Raw genomic sequence first — 24,329 nt, 5'->3', positions numbered from 1 at the left:
GGAAGTCGTCTTTTCTTTGATAAACTTTTTCCCGGCTTTTTGCAGGACTGAGTTCTTACTTTGTTCTGGAGATTGTGCTTGCCGTGAGTTTGAAAAGGGTGGAAAAGTTCTGTCTCCCAGTCATAACTATTGGGCAAACATGCGTGCGGCGCAGAGCTCTTGTCTCCTGACGTCTACCTGTTGCTGGCAGATTTAACTCCCACTCTTTCTCTTTTTTTCCTCGTTCTCTTGGCGTCTCTTCATCTCTCGCTGCTTTGCTCCTGCCCTGCTCTTTCCTCCCTAATACCTGGTCTATTTGAGTCGGTGTTCCAGGCTTGAAAGGATTAATTGCCGTTTATGCTTTATTTTTTTGTTCTGTTCGTTTCTGGGGAGTTATTTTTAGGCCATAAGTGTCTGGTTGCTAGGAGACACTGAGAGAGAGCAGGAGAAAGACAAGAGAATGGAGGAGAGTTTGCGTTGTTGAAGGCTGAATTACAAACACATTCACGCACTGAGTCAGCACTGACGCACACTCACACATAAATATACACACGCTGGGTGTCTCGCTGTTATTGTGGACTTGTTTTTCTGGTTCAGTTTAGGTGTTTGTCAGTGTCGTTTATGTTTTAATTCTGGCTCCCCTGCAGCACCTGCAGTCACGTGCCAACTTGTATGTGAGTTTATAAAAGCCCCAATCAGCCCTAACATCACGAGCACTGACAAATAAAACGAGCGACTCTCTTCACGTTGATACAGTGCAGTGTTGTGAAGGGAAAGCCTGCATCCTGGCATTCACATTGATGCTACTTTGCCACTTTCCACCCACCTAAACATTATGAACAGCCCACAGAGCCGCTCGTGAACAGCTCAAAGAACACGACAAAGAGTCTGAAGTCTTCACCTGGCCTTCAAATGTTCAACAAAGGTAACTAATGGTTCCCTAGTACCAGATATCCACAGGTGGACTTTGTCCCTGTGTTTACTGGCTCAGAGAGCATGTTGGTGGCAAAAGTGAGATCTACCTCAGCATTAGAGAGGTAGTCATAATGTTATGGTTCTCTGCTTTACAAATTACAGGAACAACTTGATGCTTTGATCCACAGAGTGAAGATGCAATGACTTTTTTTCGATACAGGTGAAAGGTTCTTCCAGCACAGTTAGTGGAGGCTCACTGCTAATCGATACAAACTTGTCCGGAGTGATCGGTTTTAAGCCTGATGGGAGCGGTCGCCGTCTTCAAGGTTGGCTGTATATTCAAAAATAAAGTGCGAGGTAACTGAATGGATTGATTAGGATACAAAGATGCACTCTGGCAGACACCAAATCTGAACTTGGTGTGAAATTTTAGATCATTGTGTAGAAAAGTGCTTTTCACTTAACACTAAAAGAGGACACATATGGATGCAGATAGAGAGGACATGGAGGTAGTTGGAGGGAGGACAGAGGACGCAGAAGACAGAGTTGGATGGAGGAGCATAACTCGCTGTGGCGACCCCTGAAAAGGGAACAGATGAAAGAAAAAGAAGAAAGTACTCTGTCACTTCTGTAGCGTTTCACATTCTTGCAGAACTAGAAGCACTAGATCCAAAAATTAATCTAGTTTTTTGTGACAACATCAATATTTCCTGAAAATTTAATCTAAAGCTGTTTTTAGTAGTTTTTAAGTAATCAGACAGACAGACAGGACTGAAGACATAACCCCCTTGCACTGAGGTGTGATGAAGGTGAAAACATAAACGCGCTTCCTTCCAGCAGATAAAATGATCATTGTGTCTTATTGCCTGCAGTGTGGTTTTGATTCCTGCCAGATTTCATTGTGTCTCAGAAATTTCATGCACACACAGGAAACAACTCTGTTGTTGTGGTGCGCAGACAACTGTTGCTCACATCCTGTCCCACTATGGTGGCACATTCCAGGAAACCTCCCTCCGAAGGTGCTACCTATCTCTCAGGCACACACAAACCTTCTACCTCTGATAGATTTATAGGTGGGTTGTGCCCGAGCTAATTTACTCCTTTGCGACAAATACATTGACCCACTGACAGAACGGATACAAATCTTATTTTCACATGAGCAACACGTTTGTCTGAAGTTTCCCATTCACAGATGATGTTCAGAGATCGTTCAGATCTAGAAACACAACTGGGTGGAAAATATTAATGTGTAGACATTAATATTGTATCGACGAGATGTTAACCATGGTAACAGAAACAAACTTGAAACAGGAATAGTTTATATCACTGAAAGTCTCCTTCACACGCCTGTCATGGTCAAGGACTGATTAGGGAGGTTTTTATGTTCACTCTTCTCGAGCCTAAACGAGTAAAAGATTATAGAGGCAGAAGAAACTATTATTAGCGTGTTTTACCCTTTTATTCAAATCATATTAAATCAAAGAAAATACCACAGATATCAGTTATTAGTTCAAGTTGTCCGATTCATCTGTTCAGTCATATTAGCTCTGTGTAATTTGGAAAAGCTCACTGAAAAGATGGCTTTTCTTACAAGGAGGCATAACCAACTAGCGTAATAATTGAGATAAACATCCAAATCTTATGTTAAAAAAGTTGTATTTTTGCTTAAAAACTTGATGTGTTTTCAAAAATTGTTGCCAGCTCTTTTTAATACATTTGGTGCACCAATAATTACAAAGCAGAAACTGTTTGGCCTTTGCTGCTTTGAGTAAAACCAAAGAAAATCGCATGTAAATGTTATAACATCGCTATAAAGTTTTATTTTCGACATTAATCGTTGACCCCAAACATAAAAGCTAAGGTGCAGATGCAAACCTCGCAGACTCGTGAGACCGAGTGTGGGCTGTCGGGTTTCCATCTTTTTTAGTTTGCATTTCAAAGATGAGAACAATGCGAGTGGAAGCGGTAACAAAAAAATAATAATAATTGGCAGACACAAAGAGTTTATCACTCTCTCAGTCTACACTAGGCAGCTTAATTTACTCACTTCAGTCCACAGATTGGGAAAGTGGCTGATTTGTTTTTCTTTTTGAAGCGAAAGATTGCCTCTGATTTGTTTCGCCGTTAAATGAAGTCCCACCGTGTGTGTTTTTGAACCAGAGGTGAAGCGTCAACCGGCAGCTCTCTGCCAAGCTGTTGGCTGCAGAAGTACATTAACACCAGGCTGTGAGGTAGGTCGGCCGGGTGAAGGAGAAGAGGGGCGCCTGTGGCCACTAGCACAGTTGTGTGAGGGCGGAACGGCTTCAAATAATTGACTTTGATGGAAATTATCCGCTTAACACGAGAAAACTGCTATGTATTGTAGTTTTGATACACCGACGGATTAGATCCTGAGGTTTTTTTTCTGCTACAAAAGCCCCACAACTGAGCCACTTACTTTAACCAGAGAGGATTTCCTAATAATATTTGCTAACTAGTACCGACATTGATCCCGTGGTCTCCCACTCTCCTTGATTGCGGCGTGCTGCAGAAGTCATGTGCTGTGAAATGATTTCACTGTCCAAACTCCAGCTGTTTGAACTCTGCACAGTCTGCTGCTCCTCACAGCCTGGCCAGAACAAATGACTTGCACACACAGAGTTGTTCGTGTTTTCATGCGATTCACAATTTAAAAAGTTTAGCCGGTCCTCAAAACACCAGCGCCGAAATGTCAAACATCATATAATGTTTCACTGCCAAACATTTATTCCAGGACTAGTCAAAATGAATAGTTGCATCTGTCAGGTCTGCATGCTCTGTGACCGCCGGTGCGGAAACTTGGGTTTGGAAAAATGATGGCTGCGATCAGCCAAACATTGTTGGTGGAAAAATAAAGCTTCACCGCTGCAGAGACATTGTAGAAGTTTTTTTTTTTTTTTTTGACAGGCCTGGCAAAGCTAACAGAATAAAAGTTCTTTCAAATCCCACGACACAAATTTCATTGCTTAGAATCTCCCCAATAAAAACATTAGTTCTTTAATGTGCAAAGATTAACTTTCAGTTATTCAGTATAATGTATGTTTGAAGCAAATCGCTGTTGGAACGTTATGAGTTATCATATTTCTTGTTAAAGCCATAATAGCTGTCAACATATGCAATTTTTCAATGTTTTGGGTTTGAATTTTAATGCTTCGAACACTATTTCTATAACATTAAATGACTGGTTGGGTGTTCATTTAAATCAAACTCATCAAGGTTTTTGTAAAATTTGTGTTAGAAAACAGCAAATATTCCTTGTCTTTGTTTACAACTAATTTTGGCGATCAGTTATAGAAATTCTCCCATCAGAGCCGGCAGCTCGTTTCATCTGATCTCAGCCTCAACCTTCGCTTTAACGCTCTCCAACACTCGATTTCCTCCCCAGAATGACTCCACTCCTGTCGACTCATTCTTTCAGCTTTTAGTCACCGTTTCTTTTCAGAAGAAGAACTTTTTCCTTTTCTCTTTCACTTTGACTCTGTTTACATCCGGGGATTATTTTACTGACTGGATATCTGTCGCTCGCCAAGGCCGTCCAAAGTGAACTCGTCAATGTTCCAATGTAAACAAATGACTCATAATTGTTGGCAACAAAGCCTGACTCTGCTGATTTTACTCATTTATTATTATTGACAGTTAATGTGGCTTTAAGTTGGCATTTTGGATCAAGAACATAACGGAAGTTTTAGGTTTTCCTAGAAGTTCAGATTAATAGATAAACACGTTTGGAATTCAAAAGAATTTAAATAAAATGTGTTCAGTTTCGTGCAGGTTTTATGCTTCTTTCAGTAAAGTAAAATAACCCAATAAGACAAGATAATAATAACATTACATGTTGGTGTTTGTTTTAATTGTTTACCATTTTAACTTCTAAAATTATGATGTAGGTGTAAGTTTTAATTGTGGTTCTCAGCATTCGCACCAGCGCAGTTCGTAGTATTGGGGTGTGTGTGTGTGTGTGTGTGTGTGTGTGTGTGTGTGTGTGCACGCTTTGATCCAAGGAGACACCAAGGAGAGAAGTTAATGTCCTGGGAGCAGGGTGTCACTTTGGTGAGGGTAAATATACCTAACAGCGCCATGAGAGCAACAGGACTCTTCTCTTGCTGACATAATATTATTCTGCTGTTCTTAACACACTCCTGGGAACACACACACACACACACACACCAGGCTTGTTTATGAGTGATTACAGGGAGAAAAGTCCAGTTGTCCAGCCCACCTGAGAGCACATCAGGTGCAGCACCTCGGGGCTTTTGTGTAATTGTGCACAGATAAAGCTAAATGGTTTTGTTCACAGGATGTCCGCTGTACAATAACCTGTGTGTGTGCGTTCAGGACCCTTTTTTATTTTTTTGGTTCAGCCATTTACCAGAACAGCTGCCTGTTGCATACATCTTGCTAGGTCTGCTCTTTGAAGTGTGCTCAGTTGTCCCGTGTGGTTATACTCTTCTTGGTCTTTGCAGCCTGAATTCATGCTCTCACCAACAGATTTTTAGATTGTAGTAATTCACACAGATGAAACCGAGGCGGCTGGGTGCAGCATCAGTGCAGGTCGGTGTTGTGGAATCAGCTAAGTGACAGCGAAGCATCACTGCAGCCTCCCACTTTATGTACCATTATGACTCTGCACCTAACACCTTGTCCACATGGAAAAACCAGTTTATTCAAAACTATAATGACCTTTTTGCTGTTTGCACAAATATCCTTGTGAACACTGCAGCGTTTCTGTCTTCATCCACACGGAAATGTAGAAAACACATAAAACAGTAGATTTGCCATGTCTGTGTTGGCGTTGTAACATTGCCACAGAAATACACCAAAAAACAGGAAAGAAAGTGTGGAGCAAGTGCATAAAGCTTGCGGGCTGGGAATAAAACATAAAGCACTAAAAAAAGGATGCCCTCAGGTCATAGGTTAGATTAGAGATGGAGCTATGACATTATTGTTTCCAAAAATGTTTGTTGGTTAGGTAAGATTTAAAGATTTCTTTCATTTTTAAAACCTATTCAACGAGGATGATGTGCAACAAATGTGCATCAAGCAGTTTGAAAGTGTTTTAAAACAGCTTCAGACTCTCCAGGAACCAGAACGAACCTTCTAATGTGATTAAATATTTATCATTTTAGTTTTACTGGCTGTTAATAAGCTCAGGTGCAGTTCTTAAAAAAATGATGAAGTTCCCCTATTTGCATTTTTTTTTTATTTTACTTTACACTTAGTAACGTCTTAAAAAAGTTTCCCCACATTTTAGGCTGCTAGTTTACATATTTTCACTCCCATACGAAACTCATTACTGTTGGCATTTGTTTCTCCGAAGCTGCACATATAAAGTCAGCGGGACTGAAGATTTGACCATTCTGTGAACAAATGAGCCCTTTTAATGATCTTGCAGTCCAGCATGTAAAGTAGACGTGCAGGGCTGCAGAAGAGAGGACCTTGTTCTCGGATGGAGGGTCCCTGTGGATTCTTTTTCTTCCTCCGTCGTGCTCCTCCTTTCATTTTCCTGGAAAAAACGCTTGTGTGTTTGCTGTCAAGCACGCTGCACAGAACCAAGGGAAACTGAGAACCCAAATTGTTCATCTTACATCATGTCCTTCTCATTCTTTATCCCACTCGTGCCTTCCTTTCCCCCTCCTCTTCCTCCTTCAGCACTTCTGTACTTTCCCTCTTCTCCCCATCCAAGTTGTGTTTTGCTCCCTCTCTGTTGGACAATAACCCTTGTGTGTGTGTGTGTGTGTGTTGTGCTATTTTTGGCCCCTCTGAAGCCACAAAGCGATCTTTACTCTCTTGCTTTTCTTCTCTTTTTTTTATTTTTTGCTGTTCTCCTCTCAGCAGGTTTATGACTGCCAGTTTGTCTATAGAAAATGTGGACTGCAGTGACCTCTAAGAATATTTGAGCAGCCTCGGAGGCTTACGTGTTTTCTGTGTGATGTTTGTTTAACCCTTCGTGGCTCCCAGGTAAAGCTCGGCGCTCGAATGTTTCTTGGCTCAACTAGGACCTCAAGCAAAAACAGGCCCTTCAAAGGAAATTGGTCTCCGTCTGGACTGTTTACAGCAAGCTGCCATCCTGGGAAAAATTTGTTCCCAACAACAAACTCTCCTCTGCATGTTGCCAAAAAAATACCACTGATCACATGGCCTTACAACTTGTAAGTGACGTCTGACTCGAGCTTTGTTGAATGTAAAAATACCAGAACGTGAATAAACTGGCATTTATTTTCTAATTGTCTGCATCCTGGCAACCTCAACATTCCTAATTGCAAAAGAAATGTGAAGAAAAACAATATTTTTTTCATTTTAGTTGAGTGTTTTTTTTATTAATTTTTTTAAAGCATTGTACACACATTCATAGTAAGTTTAAAAATGGTTCTCAGAGCAGAATGTTGATTCAAGGAACATTTTTCAGCCTTATTTTGTTATGGTAAATTGGTTCTTTTTTTGTAAGTTTTGAAAATGAGAAGAGGGGGGGGGGATAAATTGGTTGTCATGTTTTGGTCTTCAAGTTTGGTTTGACTTTTGGTTTTGACTCCGTTTTCTTTGGAGTTGAAGTCTGCTGCTATAATGGGACGCCCATTGGTTGTTCAAGTTTGCCCAAATTTGATCCTGTTAAGTATCTTGGTGTTTTCAGCTTGTCGCAAAAATAGAAAATGTTTAGCTTGAGATCGGCTAAAGAAGTGACTTTTTTTGTGAAAATGTTTAGAACAAGCAATGCTTACCATTGTTAATGTGAGTCGTTTGAGTATTTGTATACTTTATGTGTGGTAACTTAAGTAGTAGCAGTAATGCGACAAGTCGCGCGTGTGTGTGTTGGTGTGTGTTACAGGGCGGCCGTGCTATTGCTAGTGCAAATTATCCGCTTAGCTTCGATGCATCAACGGACCAGAAAAATGTAGAATCTTTTGATTTGATTAAATATGCTTTGATTTGCTAAGCCATTGTGCATTTTTTGAGTGTCGGACCACCGTTTGAGTTTAACATCATCTGCTTGTAGTTACTGGCTGATTAACATTTAAAATGATTAAAACTTTCAGGAAGCTACAGCCAAACTTTTAATCACATGTTGCCAACTTTTTCCTCCTCTGTCACTTTGCTGTGTCCCCGTCTTTCTGTTTGTGTCTCACTCTCCAGTCTTCCTCTAATATTGGCCTAATGAATTTTTTATGGACTTGTGGGAAGAGCCCAGACACTTTGGGATTTAGGCATATGGGCTCCAATTACCTTTCTCCTCCTGCAGAGCACCACACTCACCCCATTGCTCTTACTTTCTGCCTCGATCTGCTAGTCTTTTATTATCCTTCCTTCCATCCCGTCCAACTTCTGGCCTCGTGTTTCTGTATTCTCAACTCTTCAGGCTGCTTCACTCATCAAAGGAGCTGTGACAAAGACAAGGCCGTGTACTCGTGCATGAATGTGCTTCAGGCAAATACTCCCTCATCCCTTTAACTTTTAGTGCTTTTACAGGCTCTGAGAGCAGACAGTGACCTCACCTCCCTCATCCATGCACACTCTTACATCGTTCATTTCCCACATCCATGTTAAAACTGAGTTGGGTTAAAGTAGTTCAGTGCCAGCCAGCTGCTGCTAATGGCTGTTCAGAGGCCCTGGCCTTGTATTAAAAAAACCCTGAGTCTGCAACTCTGCTGTTAGTTTGGCATGGATCTGTCAGTTGATTTGCTGCTGAGTAGGCCTCACAGCTCTGGGAATCGCTTCTTCTCCTCATCTCTTTTCTCACTCTAGTACTTTGTCTGACTGCCCGTCTGTCTCTGCCTCCTTCCCATCAGCTCTTGCCCTCTTTGACACGGCAGTGCTACATTCATATTTCTTTTTTTGGACGCAGGCAGCAGTTCAGGACCTAGAATTTTAGTTAAGTGTATCTGTCTGAAATTCTCCTCAAAGTGTATAAAATAGCACTTCTTTATTATAATATGGCATCCAGTGGTTAAACTTTTATACAGTTTTACAGAATTTGACAGCAAAACTCAGCTACTTCTTCTTTCAGCTGGTCCCTCTTCAGGAGTCTCCACAGCGAGTCCTCCTCCTCCTCCATCTAACTCTGTCTTCTGTGTCCTCTGTCCTCACTCCAACTACCTCCATGTCCTCTTTAACTCCATTCATATTTCTCCTCTTTGTCTCTAACATCCTTCTACCAATATACCCACAGTCCCTCCTCTGCTCATGTCCAAACCATCTCAGTCTGGCCTCTCTAACTTTATCTCCCAGTCCTTCAGCTTGTGCTGTACCTCCGATGACCTCATTCCTGATCCTGTCCATGCTTGTCCCTCCCAAGGAGAACCTCAACATCTTCACCTGTTCTGTCTCCTGTCTTTTTGTCTCCAAACCATACAACATGGCTGCTCTCATCACTGTCTGTAAACCTTTCTTTTAACCTTTGCTGCCACACTTTTGTCACAAACCTGAAACTTTTCTCCATCCACTCCATCCTGCCTGGACTCTCTTCTTCACCTCTTTAGCACACTCCCCGTCCTCCTGGACAGTCGACCCTTCACCTTTGTGACCTCTGCTCCTTGTAACCTCACTGTTCCACCTGCCTCCCTCTCATTCACACACATGTAATTTATAGTTTGGTTTTAAATCTATTCAGAGTTTATAATCCAGTCGGCAAAAGTGATCTACACCATATATTTGTACTTACATAAACATACATTGTTGGGTGAAAACACTTGTTGGCTGCAGAAGTTATATCCCATTGTGTTGGATCCATTTGTGTTTTGATAAAACAAAATATTTTCGTAGCTTATAAATCCTTTAGAGAACATGCTTTGAATAAACAGTTAACAGATAAAAATTGGGTGATAAAAATTAAACAATTGCACGTGGCCAGACTTTCAGGATACATGTTGCTTTAATTCACTGCAGCTCAGTTAATTTATATAGCGCCGTTTCGCAACAAAAATCATCTCGAGACGCTTCACAGAAAAGTAAAGATACCCAATTTAAATCCAATTACAGAGAGCACAGTTCAGGCCAAAGCAGTCAGATTCTGACTCAGAGGTTTAGCATTAGCAAACCAGCAAATAAAACGCTCAACCCAGAGCATTTAGGATAAAATGTAGGTATGGTATCCTGCTGCATTTAAACTGATCAGTCAAATTAAACTCAACACAGTTTGCTTTTTCACAACTTGGCGCCGTCTCCCTTCATCAGAACTTGTTTCTTTCTTTTTTCGCTCGTTTGCTTTCATCTCCTCAGATCTCCTCTCCTGTTGCACTGCTGAGCTACACACATAGCTGGAATAGCAACAGTATTAGAAGTCTGCTTGGGGCCTGCCACCAGGATCACAGGGAGGAAAAGACTCATCTGTACTTTCAGTACAGAGGAGCGGGAAAGAGAGATGCATAAAGTAAAAGAGGGGGGTGTGGGGGGGTGCTAAGCAATCTGACCTGGAATGACAACAGACTACCAGATGAGCTATGATCTCATCGCTCCCTTAATCCCCCTCCTCTCCTCCTCCCTCTTCCTCCTTTCCCTCCATCCTCCCCCTCTCTCCCTCTCTTCTCCCACACTAACCATTGTCTCTCGTTCTTTCTCTTCCCACTCTTGTTTCCCACATCTCCCTCCCCCATCTCTTCTTCTCCCACTTTTCTTTTCTCTGTTCTCTACTTGTCCTAGAGCTCACCCCATCTCGTTTTGCCTTCTTCTCTTTCACTGCAACCCCTCCCTCTGTCCTCCTCCTTTTTGCTCTCTTTGCATTACTTTCTACCACCTGCCTCTCAGTTGTTCACAATACACACACTCAAACTCACTCACACACACACTTTTGGACACACTTTCTCTCTCTCTTTGGTGTCCCAGGGCAGAGATTAGGCGCACCCCTATCGTCAACTCTCCACACCAGTTTCTACATTATTGATGCAGAGTCTGTGCTTGTGTGTGTGTGAGTGTGTGAGGCTCGTGCATTCAGGCTGTAATGGCTATCTGGTGTCTCCCCCGGGAGGGAGGCGGGTGAGGGAGGAAAGGAGCCAAACAGAGGGAGAGTGGAGGTCAGAGAGGTTAAGTGTGGTGGTGGGGGTTATGTCATGCTCTGCAGGCTTTGCTCTCCTTCTCCTCATCATCCTGCTGTTCAGCTTCACACACACCGCATCCTACACACACACACACACACACACACACACACACAAGGATTCCAAAAATTCCCCGTTGAAATTCTCCTATCGGGTGTACAAGGCTGATGAAACGGATCTGTGTGCGCGATAGCTGATCCAGCATGAGTCAGGACAGCTCAGCCTGGGTTGGACTTCGGGTGGATGGAAGGACAAAGACACCTGTTCTTTCTCTCAACATTCCTCTAAACATAATCCTCACCATCTCTGTCGCACACAAAGCTCACACATCAGGGGTGAAATGCCACACAAAACTCTTGGTTCGCTTTGAACCGGAGTCTAAAGGGAATCTCTGGTTTCAGTGGAGAAAATAAAAGTTTCACTTTAAACACTTTGTTTTCAGATGATAAAAATATCCAAATACCCCGCTGGTTGTGCTAATAAAACGCTATCAATGCTTTGAACTTTTAAGTGCGTGACTTAAAAATGTAATCGCAGACAAGAGCGCCATATTTGTTGTTCAAGTTTACTTTTTGTTCACACACCTGATCATTGTACTTTACTGAAGACAGAATCATTAAGGCTCCAGTTTAACTTTTAGGGACTCCTAAAAAATAAAATAACTTCATGTATTGGCATTTCTATTCAAACTTGTAACAGTAAATATACACAATCTAAAAATATTTTGATAAATCATAAGATTTCTCGAACAGTGCTGGGTAAATTAAGCAGCGATTTTGTGAAGTAGAGACGCATCACATTTTCACGACTAGTGATTTTTGGAGTCCCGATTTATCATTTCAGGTGGAATATCTTTTTCACTTAGTGATCTCTGCATATACTGTGGTTACCAACGCCAAAGTAAAAGGAAACAAAAACCTCATTACAGATGGATCTACCAGACATAAACATGTTTGAAAGGCCGGCTGACTCCTCGGTGTCTGATACAGCAACATAACAAAGCTGGGAGGCTGTTTTCTTTGTTTTTCTATTCATATTCATCTGGTGTTTGTTTTGGGAGCTTTGCCTGCTTATTTTTAACAACTCTCTGCTTTACATGCAGACAGTTACACACCCGATATTCAGCCACTTAACATTGGCCACTGAGCAGTTTTAGCGAAGCAGCTGTCTCCTGTTGAGCAGCTACATGTCAGGGTTAGTGGTTAAGATGTGGTCAGTGCTCTTAGCTGGTTCTTTTCTTTTTATATTTCTTGCAGGAGCATGTTCTGGCTGCGTGTATGCGACTTCTGTTGCCTTGTGACTCGAGTTCGCTCAGCGTTTGATCATAACTCACAAATTTATCTGAGCAAGAGAAAGAAAGGAGGAGGAGGAGGAGGGTGTTAAATAGAAAAAGGAAACAAAATGACATTGTCATTTGCATGTTAACTGCCACCTACATATGCGGGCCTGGAAAGTCTTCGAAATGACAAACGCAGATGACAGTTTGCTGTTTCTTCTAGTCTTTGCACAGATGGTCATTTCACAAACATGTTTTAGAACGATCCATACTTTAAAAAGTGGTGGTGTGTACAGCCATAGTTTGCATATTATACAGCAACACTAAACTTGAGAAGGAAGAATTTTAAGATGGAAAATGTGTAGGCATCTCACACATAACTTGAATGATGTTCAGAAATCTTTATTTTCTGTCACAAAATGACTTCTGAGTAGGTGTAAGTGATTCATTGACCATGCCTTACAAATACATCACTGTGGAGGAAAACCACCAACAGAAGACGATGAGAAATAGCTTGTAGCGTGCATCTATTGAGTAGGAAGAAACACTGAAGTGCAACTTTCTTTTCAGCCAATATTAACTGGAAAATAAACTCTAAATAAACTCATTTACAACATGATGAAAAGCTCCAGTAGTAAGATTTTAATACAGATTTATAAATGTCTGGTCAGTGTGCTATCAACCTTATTTAGGGTTATGCAATACTGACTAAGTGGTGAGGGCGGGCGGGCGAGTGCAGAGGAGATTATCAGGCCTATCTATCTCTGCTTCAGGCTGTCATCCAGACACGCCTGAACATCCATAATCTTATGATTTAGTCCTGTTTGTTAACCAGTCTCATTCTCAGCCTGACTCTGGGTTTTGTTTTTTTTTTGTTTTTTTCGTGCAGTTACACGGAGCAAACAATGGCTTCATGTTTGGATTTACATCTCTTTCCATGCACCTCGCAAAGTAAAAATAACACGAGCCAAATGAGCATAAAAATAGAAGCCCATGTTCCTCGTAAGACAATATTCTGGTAATAATCGGTGCAGAAACTAATTAGTGTTAGAAGTCTAAAGATTTAACTCTGGGATAATATTTAACTTTCATTAAGCTTCATTACGGTTTAGAGTATTTTTAATATGCTTTTTCCAGACATGTAAATGACAAACAAAGTACCAGAACCTTAATTTTAGTGCCAGTATAAAAGCAAAATAAAACCGTCCACCATCTATTCATTGCTCAGACAGTCTGATGCTATGTGGATTACTGGCAACAAACATTTATCAGGTTATATCAAAAATGATCATCAGAACCGATGAGCGTTGATCGCACCACACAGTGGCATGCCATTTCCCTTTCCAGCCAACCTTTTCGTTTTTGCGTCTCTCAGAGCTGTCAGGGTAGCTGTTGATCAAACAAAATCCAGTCCAGGCAAAATTTGGCGAAATGCTGCATTCAAATGGTCTGCTTTGCTCAGTCGTGTCAAATTTTATTGACCACCCAGGCGGCAGAATGTTAGTGGGAGACTTGCACAAACATTTTTAAACTCATGCAGCGGCACATAAACCCTTTTCAGGCGCGCACATTTGGGCGCACACATGCTCACGAAAACAGTCATATACCCACGCCCACGGTCTCATTCTGCGACTCTTAACTCTGCATTTCCTTTGAGCAGAGGGTGGAGAGAGATGGAGGGACAGACAAGGGAGATGACTGGCCGTGTGGTTCCCCTCTGGTCAGAGGAAAGAGTGACTGCATGAGAGAGGAAAGAGGTGGAGGAGAGGTGGAAAGGTTTTTCATACATCTAACTCTTCCATGAAGCCCACTTGCACAGCAGCTTTCAGTTGTAGTTTCAGTGTGAGTCTGTGTTTCCTGCACAGAGCTGCTGAGGTGAGGCGGTGACCTGATGACAGTCGCAGGTTCAACAAAAGCCAACAGGTCATCATTAAGATGAAAACAGAACAACATCCTGGGCTGAAGGGTGTTCTTTAAACATATATTGCTTCTTTTTAATGTGTCTGTTTGCTTTGCTTTTTCCTGCCTTTTATTTTTAACCAGAAAGATTATGTTTTGATGTGTAATCTTTTTTATCTATGCGTGTCGTAGTTTTGTTTTGGGCTGCTGCTTGTCTTGGCCCGGACACTCTTACAGCATCCTTTCCTGGTTGAATAAAGGTTAAAAGTAATTATTATAATAAGTCTTCTCTACATAAACAGAAATGTCTTGTCCTGAGTTGCAGTGTCCCCCGAGAAGATAGTTCACTTTATGAGGATAATATGTTTAAATCACGCCCCACTAACCCTTCACTGTCTGTCCGTTTATCGCAGGGTTTGCCTTTCCAGAATGGGCCTACAAGCCGGAGTCCAGCCCCGGGTCCAGGCAGATCCAGCTTTGGCACTTCATCCTGGAGCTGCTCAGGAAAGAGGAGTATCACGATGTCATCGCGTGGCAAGGGGACTACGGCGAGTTTGTCATCAAGGATCCAGACGAGGTGGCCCGGCTGTGGGGTGCCAGGAAGTGTAAACCGCAGATGAACTATGATAAGCTCAGCAGGGCACTGAGGTGGGCTCACAGCTGGCTAAATATGTTTGCTTTGGTGTTTTGTCTGTTTGTGGGAGTGTGTTCATTCATGACTGTTCCGACCTGTTTTTGACATTCATATTGGCGTTTGTGAGAAGCCAAATTAATCAGCAGATTAACACCACAATAATCATTGATAATTTGAAGACCGTTTTAAAAACCGCATTGAGTTGCATAAACAGGTTTACATTCTACAGCTGATTCTGTGTTGTCTGCTTAGAATAGCAGAATAGTGTCCACTTCAAACAACATGACACAACTAAGGTGGATAAAGATAAGAAATATTCTTATGAATGAAAAGTCATTGACTGGTAAAGGCTTTGGATCTGCTTTGATTCATGCAGTTGCTGGTGAGTGTATTTGTCTTTTTATAAACTTTGTTGGTCAAGATTCTTGTAAAGTTTTAACATGGATCCACAAACGAATATTTAGATCCAGTTTACGCGACGCGACGCTGCTTGTACAGCGAAAACGGGACATTACTGCTGCGCTTTCGCTGCTCGTTAACATGACAACAATGATCGGATTCACTGACGCCAAAACCTTTAAATCAAGGTCTCACAGTGGAACTTTTCGGACACTCCTTGTTGCATTCCAAAGGCAGCCGCAAAGTGTGAAATCACACATGTGCACCACAGACGGCTGCAGTCAGTAGCTGTTCAGCGCACTCGCGAGTAGATAACAACAGTAACAATGGCGGATAGAAGAGTGCTGGAACACAACCCCACTGTCGGTCGAAACAGGCGTACATGTATTCACCATTTTGGATGTAACCGCTTTCACAGTTGAGAGACTGTCTGCACGTATCAGCACCAGCTAGTGTCCTGGCATGGAAACTACAGCGGATCCAAGAAGCCCAGCATTACCGTCTAAACATGTAACTTTTCCCCCATCAACATCAGAAAACCTCTAACGTTTCCAGGAGATCGGTCACATGTAAACAGGGCTTTAACGTGGTTGTAGGCCATCGTTGTTTGAGCAGCAGGCAATAGGAGGTACTTTAGAGGAGTAAACCACAGCATCTGATAGCTAAAATGGGAAATGCCTTTTTTTAGTTCGCCAGGAGCCTAAACCTACATAGCTGTTGTAGCATAAACAAAATGTGTTGTTTTGCTCTAAACATGATCATTATAGTGTAACCAAGAAGCAGATGTTAGAGACTGGGGATAAGGGAGTCATTGAGGTGAAAGAGGTGAATCTTTTTGGCCGTTTAGTCAGTAAATCGTCTCAAATCTCTTTTCTTTTAGTAGAAAACCAGAGGAACCACAATTCATGAGGATTAATTTTAGGATTACGTGAACATTCTTTCAATTTGAGCCAAAAAGTGTAAATGAGATGTGAATGAGCCTCACTCTGACAGCAAAAAGAATCTGAATTTGGTATCTTATTATCAAAGCATCACCTATATCCCTAATGTGATCTGTTTGTACGCTAAAAACACCAAATCTGTGTTCACTAGAGCTAACCTCAATGATGTGACCTGACCAAGTTTAGCTGCTGTTACGCTCCAAGTAGAGTTACAACACTGAACCAATTGGCTAATTAGACCTTTCCACCTTTGAGTTCCAGTTTTATCCACAAACACCTGAACTCAGCCAAGTCCATTAGCAAATTACTGGCATGGTTTGGCACTAACCTCAATGTATATTGTCATTTTAAGATGTTATTTTAACAATATCATGGTAATATTGTGTGCTCATACATAATGCTGTATTAGAATACTCGCAGATGTGTTTAGTTTTCTTAATTCACCGTATTATTTGAGCAACTGATATTAACCCAAAAAATCTAAAAGGGAAAAAATAATAATCGGAGCCACGCAGCAGCTGCTTGTTTCTTTGTGTTTGTTCCTCCAACTTGCTCAAATATTCTAATTATCAATAATTTCATATCAGTGAGGTCCTCTCTCTCAAAGAGCTTGTCAAAACTGAATATTACAGAGATCGCATAACCCTGAGGAAGTCTTCTTGCTTGATCCCAGTTGTAAACACGGCATTTCATTCACCGTGGTTTGTGTTCCCCACTTGTTGTGTGTGGCTAAGGAGAGCCGGGATTAGGTTGAGTGCTTTAAGGAAAGCCACATAAAGTAGGGAAATGCCTTGGACTGCCTAATTTAGCTCATGTACACTTATTTATTGGTGAGATTAGGATAACGTCTGTTTCCAGAAGGAATCCCATGAGGACAGTGAGGCCTACTTATGTTTCCACATATGTAACAAAGCAGTCTGGATTTAGAATCCCTAATTTAGTAAAAAAAAAAACAACAACAAAAGGAGCATGTATGGAACACTTGTGGTCAGGTTTTGTATTTATAGCATGTCCATCCTCTGGAGCTGTGGCAGATTTGGAGCTTAGGCTTCAGCAAGTGCTTATATATAGTGTGTCTTAGTGACCTCTGATGGGACTGTCCTCAGAGGCTGATTACCAGCAAGTTTTCTGCCCAGGACTTTCACTTCCTTCACACTTGTGTCCTCATCCACCCTCTTACAGACAGATTGTCTCTGTCAGTGTCTATACTTGACAACCAACATGTGTGTCATCACCTGATTTGACACCTCATGCAACGAAGGGACGGCAGAGATTAATGCTCTCAAGGCACTCCGCTAATTTTAATGTGGCAAAGCCTGCACTAAAGGTTGGTGAAATTATAAAAGAGGCGCACAGTCACACGTGTGCATGCTAACGGCCCCCATATGTAGTGAACTGTTGGAGAGCAGGCCTCCTTGTGCCCCTCATATGGAGAAAACCTGGAGTCTGCTAATAATGGAGACCACAGTCAGCATGTGGCAGTTGGCCGACACACACACACTTGAAAAGGCGTGCTTGTTTTGAAGTGCTCCTTTTTTTTTTTTTTAATCACTTAGCCTTTGTAATTATTATTTTTGTCCCGGTGTTCTTATTCTTTCCTGTCTGCCTTGCACATGGTGGAAATTCCCTTAATCAGGGCTGCTTTATTGTGTGTGGACGTGTGCGTTGTGCGCCGGACACAGCCTCGGCCCATGCGTCATCCCAGCCTCCCGCTCCCACGGCCGCTGTGAAATTCCCACTCCTGTTGAGAGGATTACGCTCACACTGTGCGAGTGTGTGCACTTGTGGATAACTTGGATGTAGAAAAGATTTTTTTTTTATTTTTATTTTATTTGTTTGTGAATTACAGTAGTTTCAGATACGGTCTTGTTGCATTAGATGTATCAAAACGAAGCCGGAGCGAATTAGTTTTGGTTGCTGTTCAACAAAATATTATTTCTAGTTATCCTCTTCATCTGTTTTGTTAATAGAATCCAGTTCTGTCTGACATTTCTGGTTCAGGTAATGAACGAAGGGGTCAACGTGATCTTTAACCCCTCAGCTTTAGCTTCATTAGTGAGTAATTTAAAAGAAATGACAAATAAAAAGGCACAACTTCTCATTTTACTCCTGGTTCCTTGCAGGCCTGCCATGCCCTCCTGAAACAGAATTTCACTGATGAGCAAAAGGAGGGTGGGGAGGGAAAAGAAATGAAGCCTGTTACCAATCATGCATCGCAGAGTGTTGGCCTAATGAGTGTAATCACGCTAAGAGGTCCCAGCTCCCTGAGACCTCCAGACCTCCGTGTCCGCCAGTCGTCAGCCAGCACCGGCTGGAACTTGGTAGTCAGAGGTCAGGGCGACTGCCACGCACAGCTGGCAAAGATTAACAACACGACAAATACCCTCATTCGCGTACACAAACACGCCATTGTACAGGCCGCTGCGCGAGCAGGCTTGCTTACACATGGTTGCTTCTTCTTAATTGTATAGGGCCACCATGGCTGTAAAGAGCCATCGTTGACGCAAGAAAAACGTGTTTTATTGCTGGTGAAAGTCTTTATGTATGAATAAAAGTTGAGTTTGAGGGTGGAAGACCACCTTTTGTCATTCTTTTCCAAATTGGTGATGCTGTTGTGACGCTGCTGCATGTGCTGGCTGATCCTGTCCGGAGGTTAGAGGTTCTCGGTTCTCGGTTGTGGTTCATCGTGTGGAAACACCCAGAGCCAGACAGAACGTACAGAGACAGCATCACCGCATGACTTAGGGTTTACTATATGTGCATTGTCTTCCCATTGTCACTATCTTCAGCATGTATGTGTTCAGCTTACATGAGTGCTGTGTGTATTTCTTTGTTCCTGGGTGAATGCGGCCTCTGTTTTCTGTAACAGCAGAACGTGTACGGGTTGCGCACACACACACACACAGCTTCACAAATCACATTTCATTTCCTTTTTGAATCAGTAAACACTTCTCAAATGTGTCCTTTTTTATTTTTCGCACAAAGGCCTTTGACGTGTGCGACTCGTACGCACAAACACACCTGAGTGTGAGCAGCTGGTGTGTGTGTGTGCATATGTGTTGAGGTAGATCTGGCAGGGGTCTGTGTGTGTGTGTGTGTCTGTGTGTAACAGCCGATGCTGACGAAAGAGGCAGAAAATAAACATGGGACGCATGGGGAGTATTGTAATCCCAACTTCCTGTCACAGTCAGCCCCTATTTACAGCTCAACAATGGGCAAGGCACAGCCTGTCCACGCACACGCAAGCGGGCTGGCACAATTCATTTTTACTGCTGACATTTGGTGTGTGTGTGGAGTGATACGGGAAAAGACTAGTGAGCTTAAAAATCCCATCAAATTAACGGTTGTTTAAAAAGTTGATCACAGAGGGCAAATGTTTTATCCTTAAGTAAACCTTTTTTTCATCTGAACTGAACAGAAGCGCCATCATTCATCTTCGCTTGTGCCAGTCGTCAAACCTCAGTGTTCGTACCTGTTTAGATGCTTCCTGTCTCAGATAATTATTTCTGTTGTTCCAACCATCGTGGGTAACAGTTACGGTCGCTCTTTTAAGAGTAGTTTCGTAAGATAAAACTATTTTTTTCTCACAAATGTTTAACAGGGCAGAACATATATCGTATACATGTTGCAAGCCGGAGCTGCGGTGAGCCAAATTGCATAACTGGAAACCAAGAAGATTACTTGTTATTTTTGTTCTGGTTGATCCATTTTTAGCTGTTTTTGAGATCTGAGACAGCTATCTTATCTGATACGACTTTCAGACAGATGAGCAACACGGGTTTCTTTAAGATTAAAGACGCAAACCGCAGTAGTTTCCTTCTAACTTATAACTTTTAGAAGTTTATGCTGCATTGTTTTTGTTGTTCTCATAGGTTGCTTTTGCTTTCAAAGGCCAGTAAAAAAATAAATTTAAAAGCAAACATGTGTTTTTGTCATTTGATGCTTTCGAGTGTGATTAATGAGCAGTTTAAAGTGTCTGTAGTTATTCATCGTAATTTAGCTCCAGCTCTGCTGGACATCTCTCTGCTTTGATCATAACACTCTGAACTGTGGCCCGTCTGTGTAATTGCAGACTTAATCCCTGGCCTAGAATCACTCGCAGTAACAACCGAGTTGATAAAAAGCCTCCCTTTTGTCTTTATGATGGCTCTGCTTGAACCCATACTTCCACTGATTGTTCAATCTACGGTTTTTGGTAGCAGGGGAGTCAAAAAACGAAGAAAAAAAAAAAAAGAAAAGCTGCAGAAGAGAAGTGTGTGAGGTCACATAGATTTATCCGAGGAGGTGGTACAGGATACGGAAGAGGTGTGTGTGTGTGTGTGTGTGTGTGTGTGTGTGTGTGCAAGGCGAGTGTGGTGGGCAGCTAAAGACAGGCACTCAAAGAATCTCTTTCTTCTCGTTTGAAGTGAGTTCAAATGCTCTTCAAAGACTGTCTGCCTGTACGACGAAGCAGGAAGGGAGGAGGGTGGGGGGGCGCCGTCACCATGTGCTCCAAACACAGATTGTTGTCTGCGTCCAACTATGAATTTTAGGATCCTGCGCATTATGGCTGGGTGTCGCTCCACTGATTTCCCAAATCTATTTAACTCCGGTTTTCAAGATGCCGATTAATTGGATTTCTAATTTGACTCACTTAGGTTTGACGTTTTCACTTTCTGCATAAATCTGAGCACTTGCAGCTATTTGTTTCTAACTGTGAATATTTAAAGTATTATCTGAATAGAGGAGAAATTTGACTGAAGTTCCTTTTGTTATCTGATGGTGACAGAGTGATAAGTTTTGACTTGAAGTTCAGTCATAATCTGCTCTGGATTAATGTCTGTGGAGAAACAGTTTATTCTTTTGGTGTCTTAAGTCAGTTAATGACTTGTACATTCAGTTTCATGCAGTTCAAGGTAGTTTTGGATTAAAATAAACGGTTTGTTACTGTTTTAAATCTGAAGGTGACTAGTACATTGAATTGTAATTGGGTTGTATTGAAGTTAGTTGGATTGAAAATAATTCAATTTGAACTGGACCCGTTTGTCCCTTGTTGTAAATTAGTGCTTTATAAATAAACTGAATACTGTAAAGTTTCAATGGTTTGCTTTGGGCTGCGTGATTATTGGCGCCTGTGGACCTGTAGCCGGAGATTGAATCATTGATTTTTAGTTTTGTTACAACGCCACTTAAACCTCGCTCTACTTTCACATCCTTGTTGTGTTGCATTAATGTTAAATAGGGCTGCACAATATTCAGCAAACATGCAGTACTGGTCATTTTCACACCTAAAGTTAATTCAGGATTACCAACAATCCTGCGTGGTTTTGGACTGTGTGTGTGTGTGTGTGGGGGGGGGTGTGCATGTGCACGTGTGCCATGATACACACCTATCATTACAGCTTTCCCTCTGGTGTAAATCCACTCATGCACGGGGGGGAAAACATGCAGACTCAGCTCAGAAAGGTCAGCACCAAGATTTGAACCTGAGATCTTGTTGCTGTGAGCTGACAGTGGTAACCGTTACCCCACCATGCAGCCCGCAGCATCATTTATGATCATGATGACTTCCTGCAGAAGTCTGATTCAGCATTCACACTATTGTTTTCCTGTTTTTTTATTAACTAACCCCAACTATTTTAGCCATTTATATGTCAAAACCTTCAGCTCATTCAGGAGATGGGTGCTATGACTTTAGTTTTTTGTGACTTTTATACTTTTAAAAATATTTAACTTTATGTACAAATATGTTTCCCATAGAAATACGCTGGGATCTCTTCAGCTCCTTCATAAACATTGTTCTCTTAGAAATCTGTTTCAGCAAACTTGCTCTATTTTAGTCTTCTCTTACTACTTGTAGCTTTAAGCTAGCCTTTTGCTTCTTTTAGCTTTAAGTAATCACTTTCAGCTTCTTCAGCTAATGCCAGCAAAGTCATCCAGCACTCAGTATTCACACTGCATTTTTAAAGAAAAGGCAATTTCTCCGGTTTTCCTGGCGTTTCTTTTTCCCATTGGTCATTACGACTCTGACAACACTCACCTGCCATCATCTAAATCAGACGGAGGTGGCTCGGGTCCCTCTGATTGGTCAGATGTACCATCGGCATGCAGAGCATAAAAGCGCTGCACATAGAAATTTAACACCATACCATTTATTCCAGTTCTTTGTCGTAATACACACATTGACATTGCATGACAGTATTTTGTCAGCATATTGAAGAGCAGCCACTTAGTGAACTGCCAACAAGATAATTGACGTAACTTTACTTCCTTTATAATTTGTATTGATAATGAACCCTCATGTGGACTGTAGCACAGCTTGTTGACTTTTTTTGGTCTAATTTGATCACACTCCCGTTGTGGATTTACGTAGTCCTGCTTTACTTCCTTCCTCCCCCCATCTCCCCTCGCTCTCTACCGCCTCCCCCTCCTCCCCGACCCTTGTGAGTGTCTCCCCTAGAGCAGAAATTACATGCTGCTTTGTGCCTGGCGTAAACAATGTTTTCAACAGTGCAGGCCTGTCCTGTCTCTCGCTGTCTCTCCCTCACTCCCCCGTTGCCTCCAGGGGATAAGTGGAGAGAGTCGGGATGAAGAGGAGGGAGGATGGCTGACGAGAGAAAGTGGGAGACACGGGAGGGGGGGATAAATATAGGAGGGGGACACGTAAAAAAGAGCAACAGTCTGTTCCCAGCGTATAACACGCTCAGAAAGTCTGTGTAATAAGCATAATAAGAGGGGGTTAAGGGCAACACTTCCCCAGCAACAAAAACAGACACTTGCACACACACGCCACCGTCTTGATAACTACCATTCAGTGTAATGATAGCCAGTGGGCTTTGATTAACTTAACAATACCTGCATACCTTCTCTTATCTCTGCCAAGAACTGTTGCTTAACTCGTGCCAACAAACACACGCTGGAGGAAGGAGAATCAAAGCAGTGAGGGATGCAGACATAAGGGGGGGAAAAAGTGCAGTTTGCTTGCGTCTTCAAATCAGAGGTTGGCACACGAGCTCGCTCAAACCCCCCCGCGCCGACGAACAAACACGTCTCTGTTTCATCTCCTCCGCTTCTCTTCGCTCGGCGTCTTCCTCGGTGTGTGGCGGTTGGTAGCCAGGGATCCAGAGGTTACATAAAGTGGATGTGGATCTGGATAAGAAAGGAGAGAGATGTTACATAAAACGCTGTGGCTGGACAAAGGTTAATAAAAATGGAGCCTTGTACTGTGGGGAGGAACCGTGGGGGGAGAGAAGGTTTGGGGTGGGGGGGGGCAGAGAGAATAGCCATTACATAAACAGATAAAGATGTGCTGAATTATTGGTGGCTTTGCTTTGCTGTTACATAAAAAGATGTCTCTGTGTCACAAAATGAAAGACAGAATGTTCTGTTGAGTGTGTGACACCAGCCTGTCATCATCTGATCTTAAAGGGATAGTTCAGCTCTTTTGGAGTGGGGTTTTATATGAAAGTTCTAAACAATTAATCCCTTACCTGTTGTTATTAGCTCTTCAAACACCCTCAGTTTGAAGAAATAGTTTAATTCTGACCGGGCTGACCCCTCGAGCGACTAGTCCAAGACCAAAGGTTATTGTTGACGTGTTAAAACGGCTCAAGTCAGAAATTTCATAGTGATTCATTCAAACGCTGTTTTATAAACCTTTGCATTTCTGTTAATTTCACATCATTTGGCTTTTATGTGTTTTATGGTTATGGTTTTAACATTTCAGATGTTAGTGTGAAGGTTTATAAAAAGCATTTATCATAAGCTGCCATGATTTGTTTTAGATTGGAGGTTTTTTTTTTAAGATGGCAGAAATCCAGTTGAAACTGGCCCCACTTGGACTAGCCATTAGCTCATCAGTCAGATCAGAATTAAACTTTGTTTCTCCAAACTGAGGAAGTTCAAAGAGCAATCTACAGCTACAGGTAAGACACTAATTGTTCATAAACCTTCTGCAAAATCCCCACATGAAAAGATCTGAACTGTCCATTAAAAAGACAACTTCTGTGCGATTCTTGACCTTCTTTAACACAGATGTCACACACCTGTTGAACTTCCATCCAGCCGCTCACGCTCCCCTGCGTCCCAACAATCCTCTCAAAATAGCCCAACCTTTGCCCGCGGCGGTAACACTGCTCACACTGGCCTCTGATCTTTTTAATTATTTGCTGAGCCTGACACACAGAATCACTGTGCTGCTCCACAGCTCCGTCCATCCTCCATTTCTCATCTGCCTGTTTTCTCTCATCTCTCTTTTTGTCCTCCAC

The 24,329-nt window shown here is 42.1% G+C and overlaps 1 protein-coding gene across 1 annotated transcript in view; it reads left to right on the top strand.

Moving 5' to 3' along the window:
- The window catches only part of erfl3 (Ets2 repressor factor like 3), a 48,175-nt gene that overhangs the window by 20,450 nt on the left and 3,396 nt on the right, over positions 1–24,329 (top strand). Inside the window, exon 2 of the mRNA XM_017415378.3 lies at positions 14,523–14,757. Coding sequence (XP_017270867.1) covers positions 14,523–14,757 — 235 coding nt within the window. The remainder of the gene's footprint in view (positions 1–14,522; positions 14,758–24,329) is intronic.

Source organism: Kryptolebias marmoratus, linkage group LG16 (assembly GCF_001649575.2).
Source record: "Kryptolebias marmoratus isolate JLee-2015 linkage group LG16, ASM164957v2, whole genome shotgun sequence".
In the NCBI taxonomy this organism is placed as follows: Eukaryota; Metazoa; Chordata; class Actinopteri; order Cyprinodontiformes; family Rivulidae; genus Kryptolebias; species Kryptolebias marmoratus.
This window is presented reverse-complemented; position numbering and strand designations above follow the sequence as displayed.